Genomic DNA, 17,858 nt, shown 5'->3' with positions numbered 1-17,858 from the left:
ATAGCAGAGCACCAGCAGCAGCCTAGCTGTGAGCTGTGCATGTGAACTAACATTCCCAAGGTCATTTTATGTGTAAATAGAGCTGAGATCAAAACAAATGCTGTCAAAGGTGACTTTGTATTTGGAAAACCAGCTGTACTATCAGATAAAAAAATGGTAAATAGAATTTTCTATTTAGGAATTCAGTTGTCTTCCATTTCTGTATATGAAAGCATTTATCTTGTGATAGGTAATCAAGAATCAAATAAGTATAAATGTGGCTGTTTAATGTATTGGCTGGAGTACTGGAAAGTAGACTACACACCATGCAAACAGAAAAGGCACTGAAAAGACTGGCAAAACAGGTTACGGATATCTTACATACTGACTAAAGTTATACTCCTCCTAAAGGTAATAAACACCACGTTTAAACTCATTGATGAAACCAGTAGAGTACGGTAACAGGATTCATTACAGGTCACATAGGTCTCTGCACTAACTCAAGCCCAAATTACATGAACCAGCATGGATTATCGCAATGTTCAAACAAATCATCACTAATTTAAATTTCTCTCTACCACACAGTTTAAAAATCACATGAACATGTAACCGTCTTAACTAGATAAATTACCAATTCAGGCAGAAAATGGCATCAAACAGTACACATAATTTCAAGTTCCAGTTATGTTCTGCTCACTACCCAAAACCCATCATTTCATCGGAACTAAAAATTATTTTCACACCCGTCTAAGTTTAATTTTCCTCCAAGCTACAAGTGACCACAGCTCCAAAACTGTTCTTTAATTTGATCCAGAGAAGATTCAATGATTTGTGGCATTGGTTATTGAGGTTAGTAAAGACTAGCATATTTATGCAATTCTTACAAAAGGGTCCCCTGCTTTACTGCAGGTGGCAGGGTAATATGCAGGAATAAAAACAACTCAAAAATATGTTTGTAAATCTATTTTAGTAGTTGATATATTTATTTGATTTGAAAATTTCTAAGACTGACACCACCCACTGTCTATCCCTGTGTTTTCCCAGACAATAATTTATTCATGGCGGCAGGCAAGAGGTTTTACTTTGACAGCTTTTAACATTGTATATCAATTGATTTCCTCATGTCTCAGATCTCCCTACCTGCAGGTTGGACAAGCCACTGTTGTGGCGGGCTCTGATACAATTCAGCTTTCTATCCTATGAGATGACATCACTTAAAAAGATTGTTACTTCCCTGTCTCTAACTACAGTATTCGATGGTAGTACTTACCACAGAATAATGTTTTGCTTCCCGGGAGATGTGCTACAAGCAAATCGGATAGATTGCTATTCGGGCTAGAACCTGCCAGTTAGAGAGCTAGTTCATGTTCAGTCATGCAAAGTGGTTGCAGACCAGTTCAAGACCCAATTATGCTGGTTACAGGTCAAGATGGTTGAAGTCAAATGTATCCACTGAATGGCAGTAGGGTTGGGGCAATATGGACAAAATCTCATACTGTGATACTTTTAGAATGAATGCCTTTTTTTTATGTAAATATATCAGTATTCTACATGAACTGGGCATAATAGTCTATTTTAACTCAATGCAACACATGACCAGAACTATTATTCTTCCCCTGCTCAAGAAAGCACATATGTGCAAACAGAAAATGTGAACAGCAGCAGTAACAAATCTTAAGTTTTTGAAAAATGGTTGCACGGTATATATTGATATACAACTGAAAAGTTAACCTTAAATCTAAAAATTTAAAAATAAAATATGCCTATATTCAAAAAAACAGACACATCTTTGCTTCTCAGAGTTGTTGTTATTATACTATATATTTCTGACTTGAGTATTTCTGAAATTCAAACTTTATCAAATTTGCAAGAAAATCTTTTCAGATGACAACATAGGTGGCGAATAGCTAAACCCTAATCCCTAGCCTCAATATCTTGATCAAATAATACTTTGCAGTTAAAATTAGCTGTCATCAAAAGAAAAAAAAAAAAATATATATATATATATATATATATATATATATATATATATATATATCACAATATTTTTTGTCACCATCAGAAAAAACAATCATGGAAATAAAGCAGCTGTGTTTAAGACTGTATTACCTCTTCATATTTGTGTGCATGTGTAGATTCAATCCTGTGGCAGTTACCGATGGTTGAACTAGCAACAAATTGATGAGACTGACTGCTTCTACCTCGAAATGAATACAAGACGCACTATTTTTCAGATTTCTCTGACAAATCAATAAGTTTACAATGACAAATTCGGCCTTTTTTTTCTTAAAATGTTACTTTCCCATTCAACTTTTTTTTTCCTTAATTGGTCCTAATACACCAATCACATAGGAGAAGGTCTGGATGCAGAGAAAGGGGCGGGGTTAAGGACATAGTATGATCAGAAAGCCTTAGATGCATCCTTTGTATGGACTGTTAGACAAAACGGGGACAAATGGCTCTAATGAAAAAAGGGGAAAAATGTAATGTGACATGAAGTATTTATCTCCTTTCATAATAATACAATACCTCACGATATTGGAATACAGCCACTCATGGAAGCCTTGCATCGTTATTTAGTATTTACTAAGCTCTTCTTAGATTAAAATGTTTGCAACAGTGAAGTTGAAGCAGCAATTACTTATAAAATTAAATCAACATTGTGTAGGCGTGTGCCTCCCAGCAGTTATCTCAGCTATTACATTCTGATTCTGTGTGAAACACCTGTGACTAACCTACAAATTTAATTTGCTTTGCGGGTAAGTCTAGCCACAATCCATTGGAGTTCATTAGATATGCCTAAAAGTCTTGGAGAGCCAATTAAATCAGTCTATCCTAGTAGAAAGTATCTAGGTGAGTTTAACATGATGACGACAGAACGTCGACGTAATCTGGATGTACAGTATATAGTGTAGATGCTGCAGCTGAGGATTGGTGGCAGTTTTAACTGGCTTTGGCATTGACCATTAAAGATACAGACCTTTTCTTTGAAAATTGAACAGAAGAAGCAGCTGAAATAATTCCTTTGCAATGTAGATATATCTGCTGTTTTGCAGTATGGCAAAAAGTTAAATACAGCAAACGTTAAATTTACTCTCATACATAACATACTCTCCCACTGACTCATTTACGTCACTCTGAATACGTCAAAGTGCTTCGTTGCTCTGATTGGTCATAGCACCAACCAACTGCATGCAAAGGCAGTTTAATAAGCAACTGTTGGCGCTGCCCCAATGGTTTCCAGAGCCTAGATCTCTCTAAATGTGGGTCTGATCTATCAGGCTAATATGGCAAATATCTTCAAGCAAATAAATCTGGATTTGTGTATGGTGTGCATGTGTTATCAAGATTAAAACTACAAACTACACTTGGTAATCCTAAATTTCAGGAAACAAAGGAAAACAGGAAAAAAAGACAGTTCACTATACTTATACTGCTGGTCTACAGCCTATTTGACTCACCAATAACTCATATTAGAAATTAAATTGTACATGTATATTGCAGGGTGTCGTGTTTTAGTTTCTGTTCCCTGTCAATACACATCAAATGAGTTTGGGTAGAGACAATAATATTCACTCATGATGTAGAAATGTTCCTATAAAGTCCTTTGTCCTAATTTAGTATCCTTGTAAATGTACTGGTAAATGTCCACGCTGTGTTCTTAAGAAGCACAGGAAGAGTGGTGTGATAATCAGTATCTAGAGAAGTATGACAGCCTTTTTAGGATACAATATAATGAAATCACAGAGCAGGTCCATCTGACCGCGGTTGAATTGGTTTGATATTGGATATTATGAATTCAACACCCATAAAACTTGTGATACATACCACTGATTTTGGTCAAACCACTTGTGATGTGTTCATGGTCATCTAGACTATATATCACAAAACAGTAATTATTAAAAAATCATATATATGGGCTGATTTAATGTGGTTTAATGAATTCAACACCCATAAAACTTGTGATACATAACACTGATTGTTTTCATTAAACCTCATTAAATCAGCCCATAATATGATTTTATAATAATTACTCTCTTGTGATATATGGTCTAGATGACCATGAACACATCACAAGCATTATGACCAAAATCAGTGGTATGTATCACAAGTTTTATGGGTGTTGAATTCATAATATCCAATATCCAATATCAAACCAATTCAACCACGGTGTCCATCTGTCACAGTTACGCAAAAAAAACAAGTTGTTCAAGAATTTACAATGAATAATAGCCACAGCAATTTCAAAGTGATAACAAGATTGACCATTTTTCAATGACAAATATGACATGGAGTTTTTTTTGTTGTTATTTTAGATGAATGTGGTGGTGTATATTCTCAGTTATCCCCAGATAACAAGTGAACCTCCTGCACATCAGTGCAGCCCGGTGAACCTGACGGTGCACTTGGAGCCACACCGCTCTTCAAAAGATAAACCAGCAAACAGTAAACAGTCTTATTATTTGGGAATTATTATTATTATTATTATTATTATTATTATTATTATTATTATTATTTGGGAATAATCAAAGCCTCTACTTTTTGTTTTTTGTTTTTATTTTGTTTTGTTTTCTGCTTTTGTTTTGTATTACCTAGCTTATTCTATTTGTCTCATCACCTTTTTAGTCTCTCTCGGTGCAAAATAACAGTAATTCCCCCCTTTTCTTTTTCTACAATCTTCCCTACAAAGTACTGCTTCTTACCTGTATGTCATTCAATACGAGTTAAAAAAAAGGTCTCCAATGTAAACAAGTGTAATGATTTCTTGGAATAATGCCTTTTAGTTGACTTTGTATCACCAAATCTGTACTGTCATGAAACTGTACCTGATCCTATGCAATTCTTCTAATAAATTCTTCAATCAATCAATCAATCAATCGATCACGTTGGGCGAGTCAACCATCGCAAACCTGCTCCACGTTAGCCCAGATGGGAGCAGTCGTCGCTGTCATGTCCGACCAGACCTTTTATCCACAAACTGCACGTTTAGATGAGCTATTCGGCCATCACTAAATAATGAATACAAATGGTCGATGTTCGTAATACTTTGGTGAATAAACGTGCTGCTGTGCCCGGTTCGGTCAGAGCCTTGTTAGAGGCCGTTACATTATTATAGCTGCTGAGCTAACGCCTGCTAGCCCCAGCCTGGCAGTCCCGACCCACAACAAACATGCGCGTTGGCTCGCAGCTAAGGAGACGGTCCCTTTTGACTCTGAAAATAAACACATGTGCAGGTTAACACGAGCTTACCTTTATTCCCACTGTTATTTCTTATTCCACTTGCGCTTGGAAGGACATTGCACTTTCCCAGGAACATCAGCAGCCCACAGCATCCAGCCGAGCTGTAAACACAAGCCCAACCAACCCGCTGGTGTCCGCACTGCGCATGCGTCTGAACCTGCTGCCAGCTGAGGGTGAATGAAGCAGTAAACCGATACAGTATCAGTGCTTCATGTTTTACTCCGACCAAACCTTTTACACTGCACATTTAGATGAGCTATTCGGTCATCGTTAAATAATGAATACACACTGTCGTTTAACCGATACAGTATCAGTGTTTCATGTTTTTACTCCGACCAAACCTTTTATCCACACACTGCACGTTTAGATGTACAACGGAGTATTAGGGCCAAACTAAGACAAAAAAAAAAAGGAAATTACGAGAATAAAGTCGTAAAATTACGAGAATAAAGTCGTAATATTTTGAGAATAAAGTCGTAATATTACGAGAATAAAATCATAATATTATATATATTATTTATAAATATAACTTCACAAAATGCTCAATATTCCTCATTTTTACACAGGGAGAAGAGTTCTCATAAATTATATTCTCATAATATTACGACTTTATTCTCATAATGTTACGACTTTATTCTCGCAATGTTACGACTTTATTCTCGTAATTTTACGACTTTATTCTCGTAATGTTACGACTTCATTCTCGTAATATTATGACTTTAATCTCATAATATAACGACTTTATTCTCATAATACGACTTTATTCTATTACGACTTTATTCTCATTATATTATGACTTTATTCTCGTAATTTCCAATTTTTTTTGTCTTAGTTTGGCCCTAATACTCCGTCGTATAGATGAATTATTCGGTCATCGTTAAATAATGAATACTCACTGACGTTTAACCGATACAGTATCAGTGCTTCATGTTTTTACTCCGACCAAACCTTTTATCCAGACACTGCACGTTTAGATGTACGACGGAGTATTAGGGCCAAACTAAGACAAAAAAAAAAAAGGAAATTACGAGAATAAAGTCGTAAAATTACGAGAATAAAATCATAATATTATATATATTATTTATAAATATAACTTCACAAAATGCTCAATATTCCTCATTTTTACACAGGGAGAAGAGTTCTCATAAATTATATTCTCATAATATTACGACTTTATTCTCATAATGTTACGACTTTATTCTCGCAATGTTACGACTTTATTCTCGTAATTTTACGACTTTATTCTCGTAATGTTACGACTTTATTCTCGTAATGTTACGACTTCTCGTAATATTAAGACTTCATTCTCGTAATATTACGACTTTAATCTCATAATATAACGACTTTATTCTCATAATACGACTTTATTCTATTACGACTTTATTCTCGTAATTTTACGACTTTATTCTCATTATATTATGACTTTATTCTCGTAATTTCCAAAATTTTTTTGTCTTAGTTTGGCCCTAATACTCCGTCGTATAGATGAGCTATTCGGTCATCGTTAAATAATGAATACACACTGTCGTTTAACCGATACAGTATCAGTGCTTCATGTTTTTACTCCGACCAAACCTTTTATCCAGACACTGTTTAGATGAGCTATTTGGTCATCATTAAATAATGAATACACACTGACGTTTAACCGATACGGTATCAGTGTTTCATTTTTTGCTCATTCTACAATTTAACGAAGAAGAAGAAAGCATAGAAAGTATGATTGAGTATACGGAAAACCCTGCGCTTTGGGAAAGCTAAATGATTTATTGTAAACCAAAATCATCCACAAATATTCTGCCTTTATTCAGTGAGGAAGGCAACCATTTGTTTATACCCAGTGTCGATCATACCTTTCAAGTCTCCCGTTTTGGACGGGAAACTACCGTATTTTACCCCTCTTTCCCGCCGTCCAGACCGCCGTATTAACATTTTCCCGTAAATTTCCCGTTTACAATCCTTTTTTAACTGCAAACTAAATTGTCACTAGCCTCGCGAGAACTGTCCCCTGCTGTAACCTAGGTGTCAGTTCTCGCGAGGTTAGTAGCGACAACGGGACCTACTCGGAAAAACAAATCAGAGATGGATGGATGTAACGAGAGAGAAGACATTTCTGCCAAAAAAAAGAAAATACTTCGTGTAAATATCTCTAAAAATGGAAAACCGGATTTACTTTCCAAAAGAGGAGCCGGATGGGGCTCAGTTAACCGTTCTGAAAGATGTGTAACTAAGATTTTAGTGTATCTCACGGGGGAAGGACCGATGTCCGTCAGCAGCACCAGCGCTGTATAATAATCAGTCAGTGAATACCAGAGAGCCACTTGTGTGAGAATGACAATTTAAAAGAAAATGTAAACGTTTAACTTGAATACAATCATTGTGTATGTAAACTGAAAATATTAAAAATAAATAAGTGTGCTTTAATTCCCCTTCGTGTTTTCATTGAGACTATATTATGGAATTACATACATAGTAATGTCCACATTTCAGTGTAAACAAAAGTCGGACTATCAGATTCTGATCACATAATTGTAGTGTGTAAGTGGTTGACAGATAGTTATTTTAGATAGTTCCAGGTAGGCTTTCAGCAAAAATAGTTGTTGTTTTTTTGTTGTTTTTTTAAATTCTTTGTTTTCTTAAAGATACTTTAAAACTACTCAGCAACCATTTTAATTGTTAAATGACTTAAAATAGGCACCAAATAACTACATAACATTCGAGTTTGACAGTCATGTGTCTGTGCTTGTAAAATAAGAAACTTCCAGTTTAGATTTATTACAATGATAACACTGGCTTCCAGAGCCATTTCTTGCTTTTTGAGTGCCCAAATTAAAGATGTTTGGGTGTCCCTATTTTATAAATTGCACTGGAATGGCGGGATTCTTACTCTTAAAGTTCATTCATGGTAATGCATTAACCTTTTGCAATTTAAGGGGAAAAAAGATAGATTTTAAGTTTACATTCAAGTTTGTCCCCTTGCGAGCTGATTTAGCACAACAGGGCCATTTGAGTGGGGAAAAGTCCTATATATTGTCCTTATCACACATAAGAAACCCAGAACTTTTGATTTTTTAAAGTTAAATGTGTTCAATAAATAAACAAATTACAGAATTTGAGAACTTGCAAGAAAACCTGACAACCTGACTTGGTTTGCTGATGCCAACTGAGCTACCACAACATGAATAGTTCCATAATTCTCACCTTGTAAACTTTTAAATGACCAAGAAAAGCTTTCAGATCACAATACACATGGTGCATATGTGGCATCATTAACATGCTTCACAGTGAAGTACTTAAATGTTCTTATTTAGATGGCTGCAAATTAATACAGATTATTTTATGTGTCCTAGAATACTGTTTATATAGGCTGAGCTTGTAGCTTGAGCTAGTTTTCTGCTAAAGAGAAAGGAGTTATCTTTTTGGATGCATTTATCTTGATGTCATGTCATGAATTTTTATTCAATATGCTTTAAGGAAAATGTAATACAATGTCTGTATTTTACAAAAAAAACTTCCCCACAAATCTGATGTAAAAAAAGACATTAATAAATACTGTTTCTTTTCTTAAGAGAACCCTTTAAACATTAGCCAGCTGGATGGAGATAACTAGTTGTGTTAAGATAAGACTTTTGTCAAATATGCTAGAAAACAGAAATAACAAGAAGCACAAATAGGCACTACTGTTGTTGGTTTATTATAGCATGCAATTTCATGTGCTGTAATCTTAATTTTCGTAAATCCATCTCTCTGCAACACAGAAACAGTCTGCTGCCTGCCCGGGCTCTCAAAAGGCCAGTGTAATACTGCTGAACAAGTCAGAAAATGCACAGAAGAATCAATGAGTCAGTAAAACAAAACTCAAACAGCTTCATCTATTATTAAAAGCACATAAATCATCATCACAAAAGGTTAGACTTCACTCCAGTCCTGCATTACAATAAGTAAAAGGGAAACCTTTCACAATGTGATATTTCCAAGGAAATAAATGGAATACGTAACAGTATTATTAATTTTAGGGACATTTTAGATATAGTCTCGTAAGGAGTGTATTTTCTTTCCTCTGAAACATTACACAACAGCCCCAATGATTTAAACATTTAAATATATCTGATTATCACAGGTTGTAGAAATGAGCATTAATACTATAAGTCCATCTAATGATGGTGCCAGACTGTATACAATGACAGATGTGTACCATCTCTTCAAAGTTCATGTAGATTTCAATCAAACAATAGATTTGCAAATTAAATGTCTAATACAGACATGAATAGTCAAAAAACATCAGTTCTTCATATGTTTCACAATCAACAAACAAGCTTTTTGTTTTCAATACAATATAGAATAATGAGACATTTTCAGGTCTAATAAAAACAGTTTCAGAAACCTCTCAAATTTAAAACAAAGAAAACAGAGTCTACCAAGAAAAAAATACCACCACAACAATCAAATGTGGTTTTAACAGTAACAGTAATAATAATATAATCTCTATCAAACAATAAGTAATTTTAATGAGCAAGCAATTAAAATGCTGCAAGCAAACTTCAGCACTTGACTGGCCACACAGTGGGCATGTGCAGAACTGTTACAGCGCTGGGTGTGTTGTATCACAACTACAGAATCGTCATTACTCCTCCGCCAACACAATAGGGACTATATTGCATGCATGACTCAGGAAGTCCGGATGGACGAAGGTGGTGGGGGTGAAGGGAAACGGGGAAGGGCACTCGCTGGCAGTGATGGGGGAGGAAATCAGTGCAGTGCAAGTGGCCACTACAGCAGTGCTCCATATACACTTAAAGAAACAGGGAAAATCACTTCAACACTCACACAATACTGTTTTTTACATACAGTTTAGTATGTATCCAGCCCTTTGTCATGACACTAACAGCAAAGCCAATATTGATACTGAGACAAAAGAAAGCATTGACAAAAAAGTAATTTTTAACACTTTGTCCCATTTATGCTTTGGGTGAAAGGATCACTTATCTGCAAGTGAAATTCAAATAAATACTTCCACAGAATATTCAGAGAAAGGAGTATAGAAAAAGCCAAAGTTGCCAAGCAAATTAAATCTTCCCTGAGCAATTCACAGATGACAATCTAGCCTCTCCTACTGGAACACAGCGGAACTACAAGAGAAGTGTCTCTCCTCAGCTTTGACTGAACGCATCCCTCCGAGCATAGTTTTACATTTAAGGAATATGAAAAGCTGTAGGAAAATCGCAGGGATCGATTGTATTGTACACAACATGGCACTTAACTTTACATGACTTCAGAGGTGAAGTTGTAAACAGAAGCAGAGTGACAGTAGGTAGCCAAGCTTATTTAATTACCAGGTGCAGCTTATCACCTGCACCAGCCCTTGCCTTTTACAGTCGGCAATTCACCCTTCAAGAGATTTTCAAAATAGGAGAAAATAAATCATATTAAGCCACTCGAAGTCTATTCTCTTACTATTCTGAGCAGCTAGTGGGGAGATACTGTCAAAGAGAAACTCCAAAGCCATTCATTTTTTTTACTTAATAGTTAGAACTTGATCTTCAGTAAAGCCACTCCACAATGGCAGCTGAGGCAAAAGGAACGTAATAAGGAAGTTTGAACTCTTTAAAGATCAGTTACAGTACCTCTACTCCTCCCATTCTGTTTGATTCTGGTGGTAGGTGTAAAAAGATTTTAGGAGTCTAAAAGACTTTACATCCCATATAGCTAAGAAAGATTCATGTTTTCATGCTGTTCATTTAAGTCACGCATGCCAGGATGCCTCATGTGTGTAGAAACAAGTGAGGCACGGCAGGGCTATGTGGAAATCACCCACACTCAAAGGAAAAAAAAAAAAAAGAAAAAGAAAATGAACAATGAAGCAGGCTTTGGAGGATCAGATAGTACAGCACAGACCAGCGTTACACAAGACTATCAGTTTTATCTATGTAAAACAGACCACACAAGAGAAACAAGTATACAAAATATCTCAACACAACTTCACAGAAGTTAGCAACGCTAAAAGAAAAAAAAACTTAAATTAACAAAACATTTCAAAAAGTTAGACAGAGTGGCAACAAGAGGTGGTGTCCCTCATGTCGGTTTTATTTTTAAACATCAAGCAAAACTTGTGAATGATTTACACAGAACATGAATGTGACTGACCTGGAAAGCACAATAACAACTGTTAAAAGAGATCATATTTTGGTTATTATAACACCATGGAGAGAAAGGCCACTTTGCTTTAAGTACTCTTCAGTTGTGTGGGAATTACAGTTTGCTCAGGCGGCACCATTTATTCATGTGACAGAGCTGTGATTGTTTTTTATCCTACAATCAACAGGACTGGTTGCCAGTATCACTACAGGCCAAGCATCTTTAAGCCAAATTGTCTGTTAATTTGGTCTGTAACTGATACTGTATATTGGCTCAACCTACGCCTGAAAGAGAATATCTGCACCAAAAATAAAATGCTTTCCACCTTTAAGTTTGCGGAGATAAAATGTAAATAGTATTCTATTATTGATACATAAAAAAGTGGGGGAAACTGCTTTCCATTGAACATGTGATCTCAAATAGTCAATGATCATTCACAAACTGAGTTTATGACTGTGTCATTGTCTTCAGTGATCCCGTAACAGTCAGCAGAAGTTAGAGGATGATGTAAAAGATCATATGACTCACATCTAACAGAGGCTTGTTTCATGACCAACACATTAAAGGCTCTGCAATTATTTTGTTTCCTCAAAGGGATTTTCTCATCCCTTTGAGGAAATAATTATTTCAGTCTCACTATTAAAATATATAAGTATTTAGTACTTTCCCCCAGAGGATGTTTGAGGTGAGACACTGCAAAAGTAAAAAAAAAAAAAAAAAGAGGAAATAAAACTTTCCCAACTGATTACTTACATCAAGGGCGTTATTTAACTTTTCCAACATAAAACACAAATGAAAGAAAGTCTGGATTTCTCTTTCTGATGATTCAAATCAGAAAACATCAAAGATATACTAAAGTGCTATAAAAAATGGCCTTTAAAGATCATAAAAAAATGCATCGGTTTATAATGGAAACCTGTATATATGAGTGTACTTCAGCTGTTGTGTTTAAATGTGCAAAATAAGTTGTAATGAAAGTAAATATGTGCTTATTTGCATGTGGAATGGACGTAACCCTGTAAAAATAAAGTCCCTAGATTGTTGTTTTTTTTCACACTGGAGTAATTGTGTTATGTTACATTATGGTAGTACAAGTATACCAAAATGTCAAGAATAACAAACGTTGCCTGTAGTGTCTCACCTCAACAACTGCTTTACGCTAAACCAGAGGCACAAAGCCAGATGAAGTCATTGCTACATAAAGCTGCCCAGGAAAAAGCATTTATTATTCTAGACCCTGTACAGAGACAGAAATTTGTGTAAAATAATTGACAGAGATATTTTTAAAAAAAGGGTATAAATAATCCCAGTTTTTTCTATGATCTACAAGTTATGGGTGTCTTGAATGTGAATTGGCGCTTTTTTTATGGAAACACATTTTCTTTGAAGGCACATGCTAAAAAGCATTACAAATTAATCTTTTCAAAGCCTTATACGCGTGGGATAGAGAGAAATAAACGGACCTTTAGTTTAGTACAAACTACTTACACAAATTTAGTACTGAGAAAAAGGACCTCAGTAATTTGAGGCTTCATATGGTGAATTCATTAAAGGAAGAAAAAAAAAAAGAAATCCTGTGAGTGAACCTTAATACAACATGATCATATGATCATTCATTTCTTATTATGTTACCCACAGGTCTCGGCTATATGACTACATGTTATGGTACCAAAAATTGCCTTCTATGGAAAAACGTGAACAAAGGTGCGGTGACTTTTCCAACCCTGCCCCTAAACATGAAAATCACCACTGTACAACTTGCAGAACCAAGTGTTCTCTCTTGCCCGCTGCAGTGTGACACAGACTCCTGATATGACTGATATTTATGAAGGATGGAACTGGTTGCTGTTCCTTTAAGCAAGGTCTTGTTGTGGGCAGGTGAATAAGCATCAGCTCAGATAAAATCAGACCTTGTGTCCCCTTAGCTTCCATTGAGCAGCATCTCTGTCCCAGGCGGTTCGGGGCATGCCCTGGTGGAAGCGTCACCTAATCGATGAGGTCCGGTCCGCAACACTAGCTTCCCAATGCCCAAACCTCCTGACACCAGCCCACCTGGAGACAGAGACTTCCTGTAAACAAAAGCAAGAGAAAAAGGAGAGGAAGGAAGTCAGGGAGGAAGGAAGGAAGGATTAAGAAGGCAGTACAGGCCAAGCCTCCAAGGTCATTTGATCATCAATAATATACTCCTCCCAGGGCCGCCGCAAGGGGTGTGCGAACCGTGCGACCGCACGGGGCCTCGCGCCCCAAGGGGCCTCGCGCTATGGGCCGTTTTTTTTTTTTTTTCAAAAATTTTTTTTTTCAAATTTTCTTTTTTTTTCGTTTTTGTTTTTCGTTTTCGTTTTTTCCCTTATAAATATCAACAGACACGTTCCATTACAGACCTAAATGTGTACTAGTCTGTGCATATCAATAAATATATGTGCAATGATGCGTGTGTCTGTTGTTCCATACAACTGATCAGACCAAGCGCAGACACAAGCTGCTCTGATCCAGACGGTGGAGTTGGAACAAACTGCCACACAATGTCGAGAGAACGAGACAGATTCAGAAAATTTCCATCAGGGGATGAAAAAAGAAAAAAACAAAAGAAAATGGAAGAGTTTAATGCCTCTCTGAAAGGCTCGTTTGATAAATCTGTTACAAAAATCACCGATCCAACCGGGTCTCAAGCAGCCATGGGGCCCCGCGTCGAGGCAAGCCCAGATGATGATGAGGCAAGGGAAGGTATCCAGTATTTTGCTAATTGGAGAGTTAAAATTGCACATATATACACCCTCAATCCGACCCGAAAAACCCAAAAATTTTGAGGGCCCCCCCCCGCCATTTCGCACAGGGCCTCGCAAATCTCCCAGGCGGCTCTGACTTCTCCCCCCCTCCCAAAGACAACTCAGACCGCAGGGTGATACCGTGAGACAAAAGTTACCCTGGAAATTCACCTAAAGGCCATCTTTTTTAGCAGATGAGCATCCATCTTTTCAGTTGCAAGAGCCTCTGTTTGGAGATGCTTCTCTACCGAGGTTGAGAGGAGCGGAGATGAGCAGGGAGCTGGAAGGAGGTGGGTAGCATCCTGAGACTGTGGATTGGCAAGATCTAAAGACTCCTGTGAGGCATGACAACAAAAGAGATAATAGACTATGGCCGTTCATAAAAAAGCTTCCAATAAGCTTGATGGATTCATTCAACTCAAAGATTTGAATGATGCCTTGAGAAAAGGGTACCTGAGGCTTGATCTCTTGTTGGTCTGAATCTTCCATGTCCAGAGCACGAAGTTCAAGCTCGATGTCTCGATTCGGGTCCGGTTCACTCCCATCTCGGTTCCGACCTTGTCTGAAGGGAGTCTGCTGGGCTTGTAAGTCAGACACAATTTTCTCTCCACTGCTTACTGAAGTTCGACGGCCGTGTAGCTCTGATGCATAAAGGTGCTCACTAAAATGTACAAGTACAGACAACAACACACAAAACTACAAATGTAACTGTTCTTAGCAACAATGTATTTGGAACTAGTTAAAATGTGACAATGACACTGAACAGAAATGGGTTTGGGACCCATTGGGTTTACCAACCAACTACAAGGAGGACGTGAAAGGGGGCGAAGATCAATTTTCTTAATATTATAGATAGGAGTGTCAAATTAGCGCATTAATTGGCGGCGGTGAGTAGCGGAGAAGAGAAGTGAAAATAGAGGAGCATCTGAAAGTTGACGGTCGAGTTAATGGGGAATTTACATTTCAAAAATGCCCCGACGGCACCATTGATTAAGGTAGATTGAGTTCTTTGTGGAAAGGACTTTGCTCACCAACGAAGCAGCTCAAGTTTAGCCAAATAGATGCAAAGCAACCGGACGCGAGCACAGCCACACCTAAACTTAGCAGCAAAGATGTTGCCACAGCAACGCTCTTCCCCAATATAAATTCGAGGAGAGCACCGCGCACATGTGCACGTCTGCGACAGAGAGGCTGGCGAATGTTATTGCCAAGTGGATGTAAATGGCTAGGACTGCATCTGTTCAAAAAATAAATTACTTTATAAATGTATATATCAATATTTTGATCTGCCACAATAATGTAATGAATTTAAAGGAAAACACCCCAAGTTGAGTGCTTTTCTCAGCAATTTTTAGGTGCGATTAAACAACAGATTAATTAGATTAATTAATTACAGATCCTAATTAATTAATCGCAAAAAAAATGTAATGCTTGACAGCACTAATTATAGAACCACCCTAATATTTTTTTAAATTCTACAAAAAAAAAAAAGCTTTGGGGTTTCAGTGGTGTGAATGCAATTTTGAAGCCTTTAATTAAAGCAGCATTACGTGGAGCGTGCAAGAAAGTATAGTTGCTAAAAAAAAGGATCTCAAAGTTTTGAATTAGAGGTTGAAAGTGAGACTGTTGTACTTTTCATGGAAGCTGGAGAGGCTGGAAGAGTCAGACCCCCTGGAGCTCCACTTGTAGTCACTGTGATCCAGGTGGGGGTTGTAATCTGCAAAACAAATCAAAGCTGCATGCACGTTCGGTTCAATGAAACTTTAAAAATTACACAAAGGTAAATTAAAGGCTTTACAGATTATGGTGAAAATAACAGTATGACCTGAGAATTTGGTCAGGAAACAAACCCCATCATTCCCTGAAAAGATTGGGAGACACTTTACCGCTCTTTTGCCTGTTTAGTTTTCGCATCGGTTCTCAGGTTCTGTGATGCCTTTCCTTACCTTTAAAGTTGATGGGGGTGGTGCTGGCGCTGCTCTGGCAGGCTGTGGCTTGGACAGGGTCAGTGATGTGATAGCCAGTGCGAGATGCCCTGGAAATTGCACCCCACTTTGAGATAATCGGCCCCTCACTAAAAGGAATGATTGGGTCCTCATCTTTCAAACGTCGGTAGTGTTCCAACGAATGAAGCCATCGCTTCCCACCACCACTAATGCCACCACTTCCCCCCTCATTATTGTTTAACTCCTGCATGAGAAACACATGGACAGAATATGTTCGAATAAAAAATATTAATTACTTTGGATGTATGCTGGCAGGTGTGTGAGGATTCTTACTGGACGCTCCGAACAGGAGTGAGCAGATGTGTGCGTGAGAGTTTCAGGCTCAAAAGGGCTGACACAGGGTCTGACGGGTCCACAGGACCACGGAGAATAGTGCGCCAAACTATCCTCACCTCTGAACCTGCAGCCAACACACTGCCCACCGCTGCTTTCCACATGCTGAAAGAGAGACATTTAAAAATCAGAGACAGATTACTTTGCTTGTTGAATGTTTGTGCCACTCAACTACAATGGCCTGACAAGCTACAGCTATGAAAAATATCTGGGCATTATTTTTTTTTTCACTTAGGAATTATTTGTCCATTTTTCTACCCTCTTGTCTTCAGCCAGGTACTTAATTTGAAGCACTTTGAAGACACCGAAATTGCAGCCCACTAATACTTAGTAAGAATGGCAGTCAGGTGTTCACACAATGGACTGCAATAGACACACAAGCCAGTTAATAAGATGCTCTGAGTCTAAGGTGTTTGAATAGGAGGGTGCCTGACTGCATAGTTGTCCTTCGACATAATGTCACAATAAAAAGGTGTTTCTGAGCTGGGCTCCAGCTCCACAAGGTTACTCAAAATGAGGTGAAGGGGCGAACGCAGTGTGGATTATCCTCTTATTCATAAATTAGAATAAGCCAAACATTTTAATGTGGTATGCATCAACATTTACAAGGAGGAAGCTACAGATTGGGATGCAGCAGTGCCATGTCCGAAAACACTTTAATGCATGCAAGGAAAACAAAGAACTATGGGATGTCCTCAATGATGGGAACACATACTGAGTGCTTTTCACTCATTGAAGGATCTGAAAGAAAACAGAGAACTGCAAACATCCATCCATCCATTTTCTATAACCGCTTTTATCCTTTGCAGGATCACGGGGGTCTGCTGGAGCCAATCCCAGCTCATTACAGGCGAGAAACTGATAACATGCAGGTGGAAATGTTTAATATATACAGCTATACAGCAACTGTCTTTACTATTGAAAAGGCCTTGAAGGACAAAGCACAAGAATATGTAGCAAATAACGCACCAGAAATACATTTTTTTTCAACAGGTTTAAGTCTTCCATTCAACAGATTTTGTTTAAAAAAAAAAAAAAAAACCCACAGTGAGATGCTGTCACTGCCTGATAAAGTCTCTCTTCATATTTATTCTTATTCTCCTTTCTCTTCCACGCGCACACACCCACACATGCCACAATTGTGCATTCCTCCACAGTTGCTAGGCAACTATCTCCCACTTGAATATCATTGGGCACAGTAGAAAGCGTGAGCTTTTGGGATAGGAATCAATTGCAACATTTTGCAAAGTAAATATAAAACGAACACAAATTTTGCAGTTTGAAGTCAAAGTGACACTTTTTATGAGCAGGTCACAGTGGCCATACAGCATGAATTGCATGCCTGGAAATACTCATTACAATCCTGTGTACGCGTGCATATTTGTGTATCTGATGTCTCCGT

The 17,858-nt window shown here is 37.5% G+C and overlaps 2 protein-coding genes across 6 annotated transcripts in view; both read right to left on the bottom strand.

Moving 5' to 3' along the window:
• Window positions 1-5,345, bottom strand: part of LOC133455321 (rab GTPase-activating protein 1) — an 87,095-nt gene extending 81,750 nt beyond the window's left edge. For both annotated transcript variants that reach the window (XM_061734289.1, XM_061734290.1), the window contains exon 1: window positions 5,230-5,345. The gene's annotated coding sequence lies outside the window, so the exon portion shown is untranslated. The remainder of the gene's footprint in view (window positions 1-5,229) is intronic.
• A 3,326-nt stretch (window positions 5,346-8,671) lies between these two features.
• The window catches only part of rc3h2 (ring finger and CCCH-type domains 2), a 33,614-nt gene continuing 24,427 nt past the window's right edge, over window positions 8,672-17,858 (bottom strand). For 3 of the 4 annotated variants that reach the window (XM_061734286.1, XM_061734284.1, XM_061734285.1), the window contains exons 15-20: window positions 16,397-16,561; window positions 16,064-16,307; window positions 15,750-15,834; window positions 14,571-14,778; window positions 14,289-14,452; window positions 8,672-13,421 (exon numbers count right to left, since the gene is read on the bottom strand). In XM_061734286.1, coding sequence (XP_061590270.1) covers window positions 13,274-13,421; window positions 14,289-14,452; window positions 14,571-14,778; window positions 15,750-15,834; window positions 16,064-16,307; window positions 16,397-16,561 — 1,014 coding nt within the window. In that variant the 3' untranslated portion in view covers window positions 8,672-13,273. Of the gene's footprint in view, window positions 13,422-14,288; window positions 14,453-14,570; window positions 14,779-15,749; window positions 15,835-15,872; window positions 16,308-16,396; window positions 16,562-17,858 lie in introns of those variants that run through there. The other variant, XM_061734287.1, reaches the window with a different exon arrangement.

Source organism: Cololabis saira, chromosome 11, assembly GCF_033807715.1.
Source record: "Cololabis saira isolate AMF1-May2022 chromosome 11, fColSai1.1, whole genome shotgun sequence".
Taxonomy (NCBI): Eukaryota; Metazoa; Chordata; class Actinopteri; order Beloniformes; family Belonidae; genus Cololabis; species Cololabis saira.
Note: the sequence above shows the minus strand (reverse complement) of the source record. Positions and strands in the feature narration are given on the sequence as shown.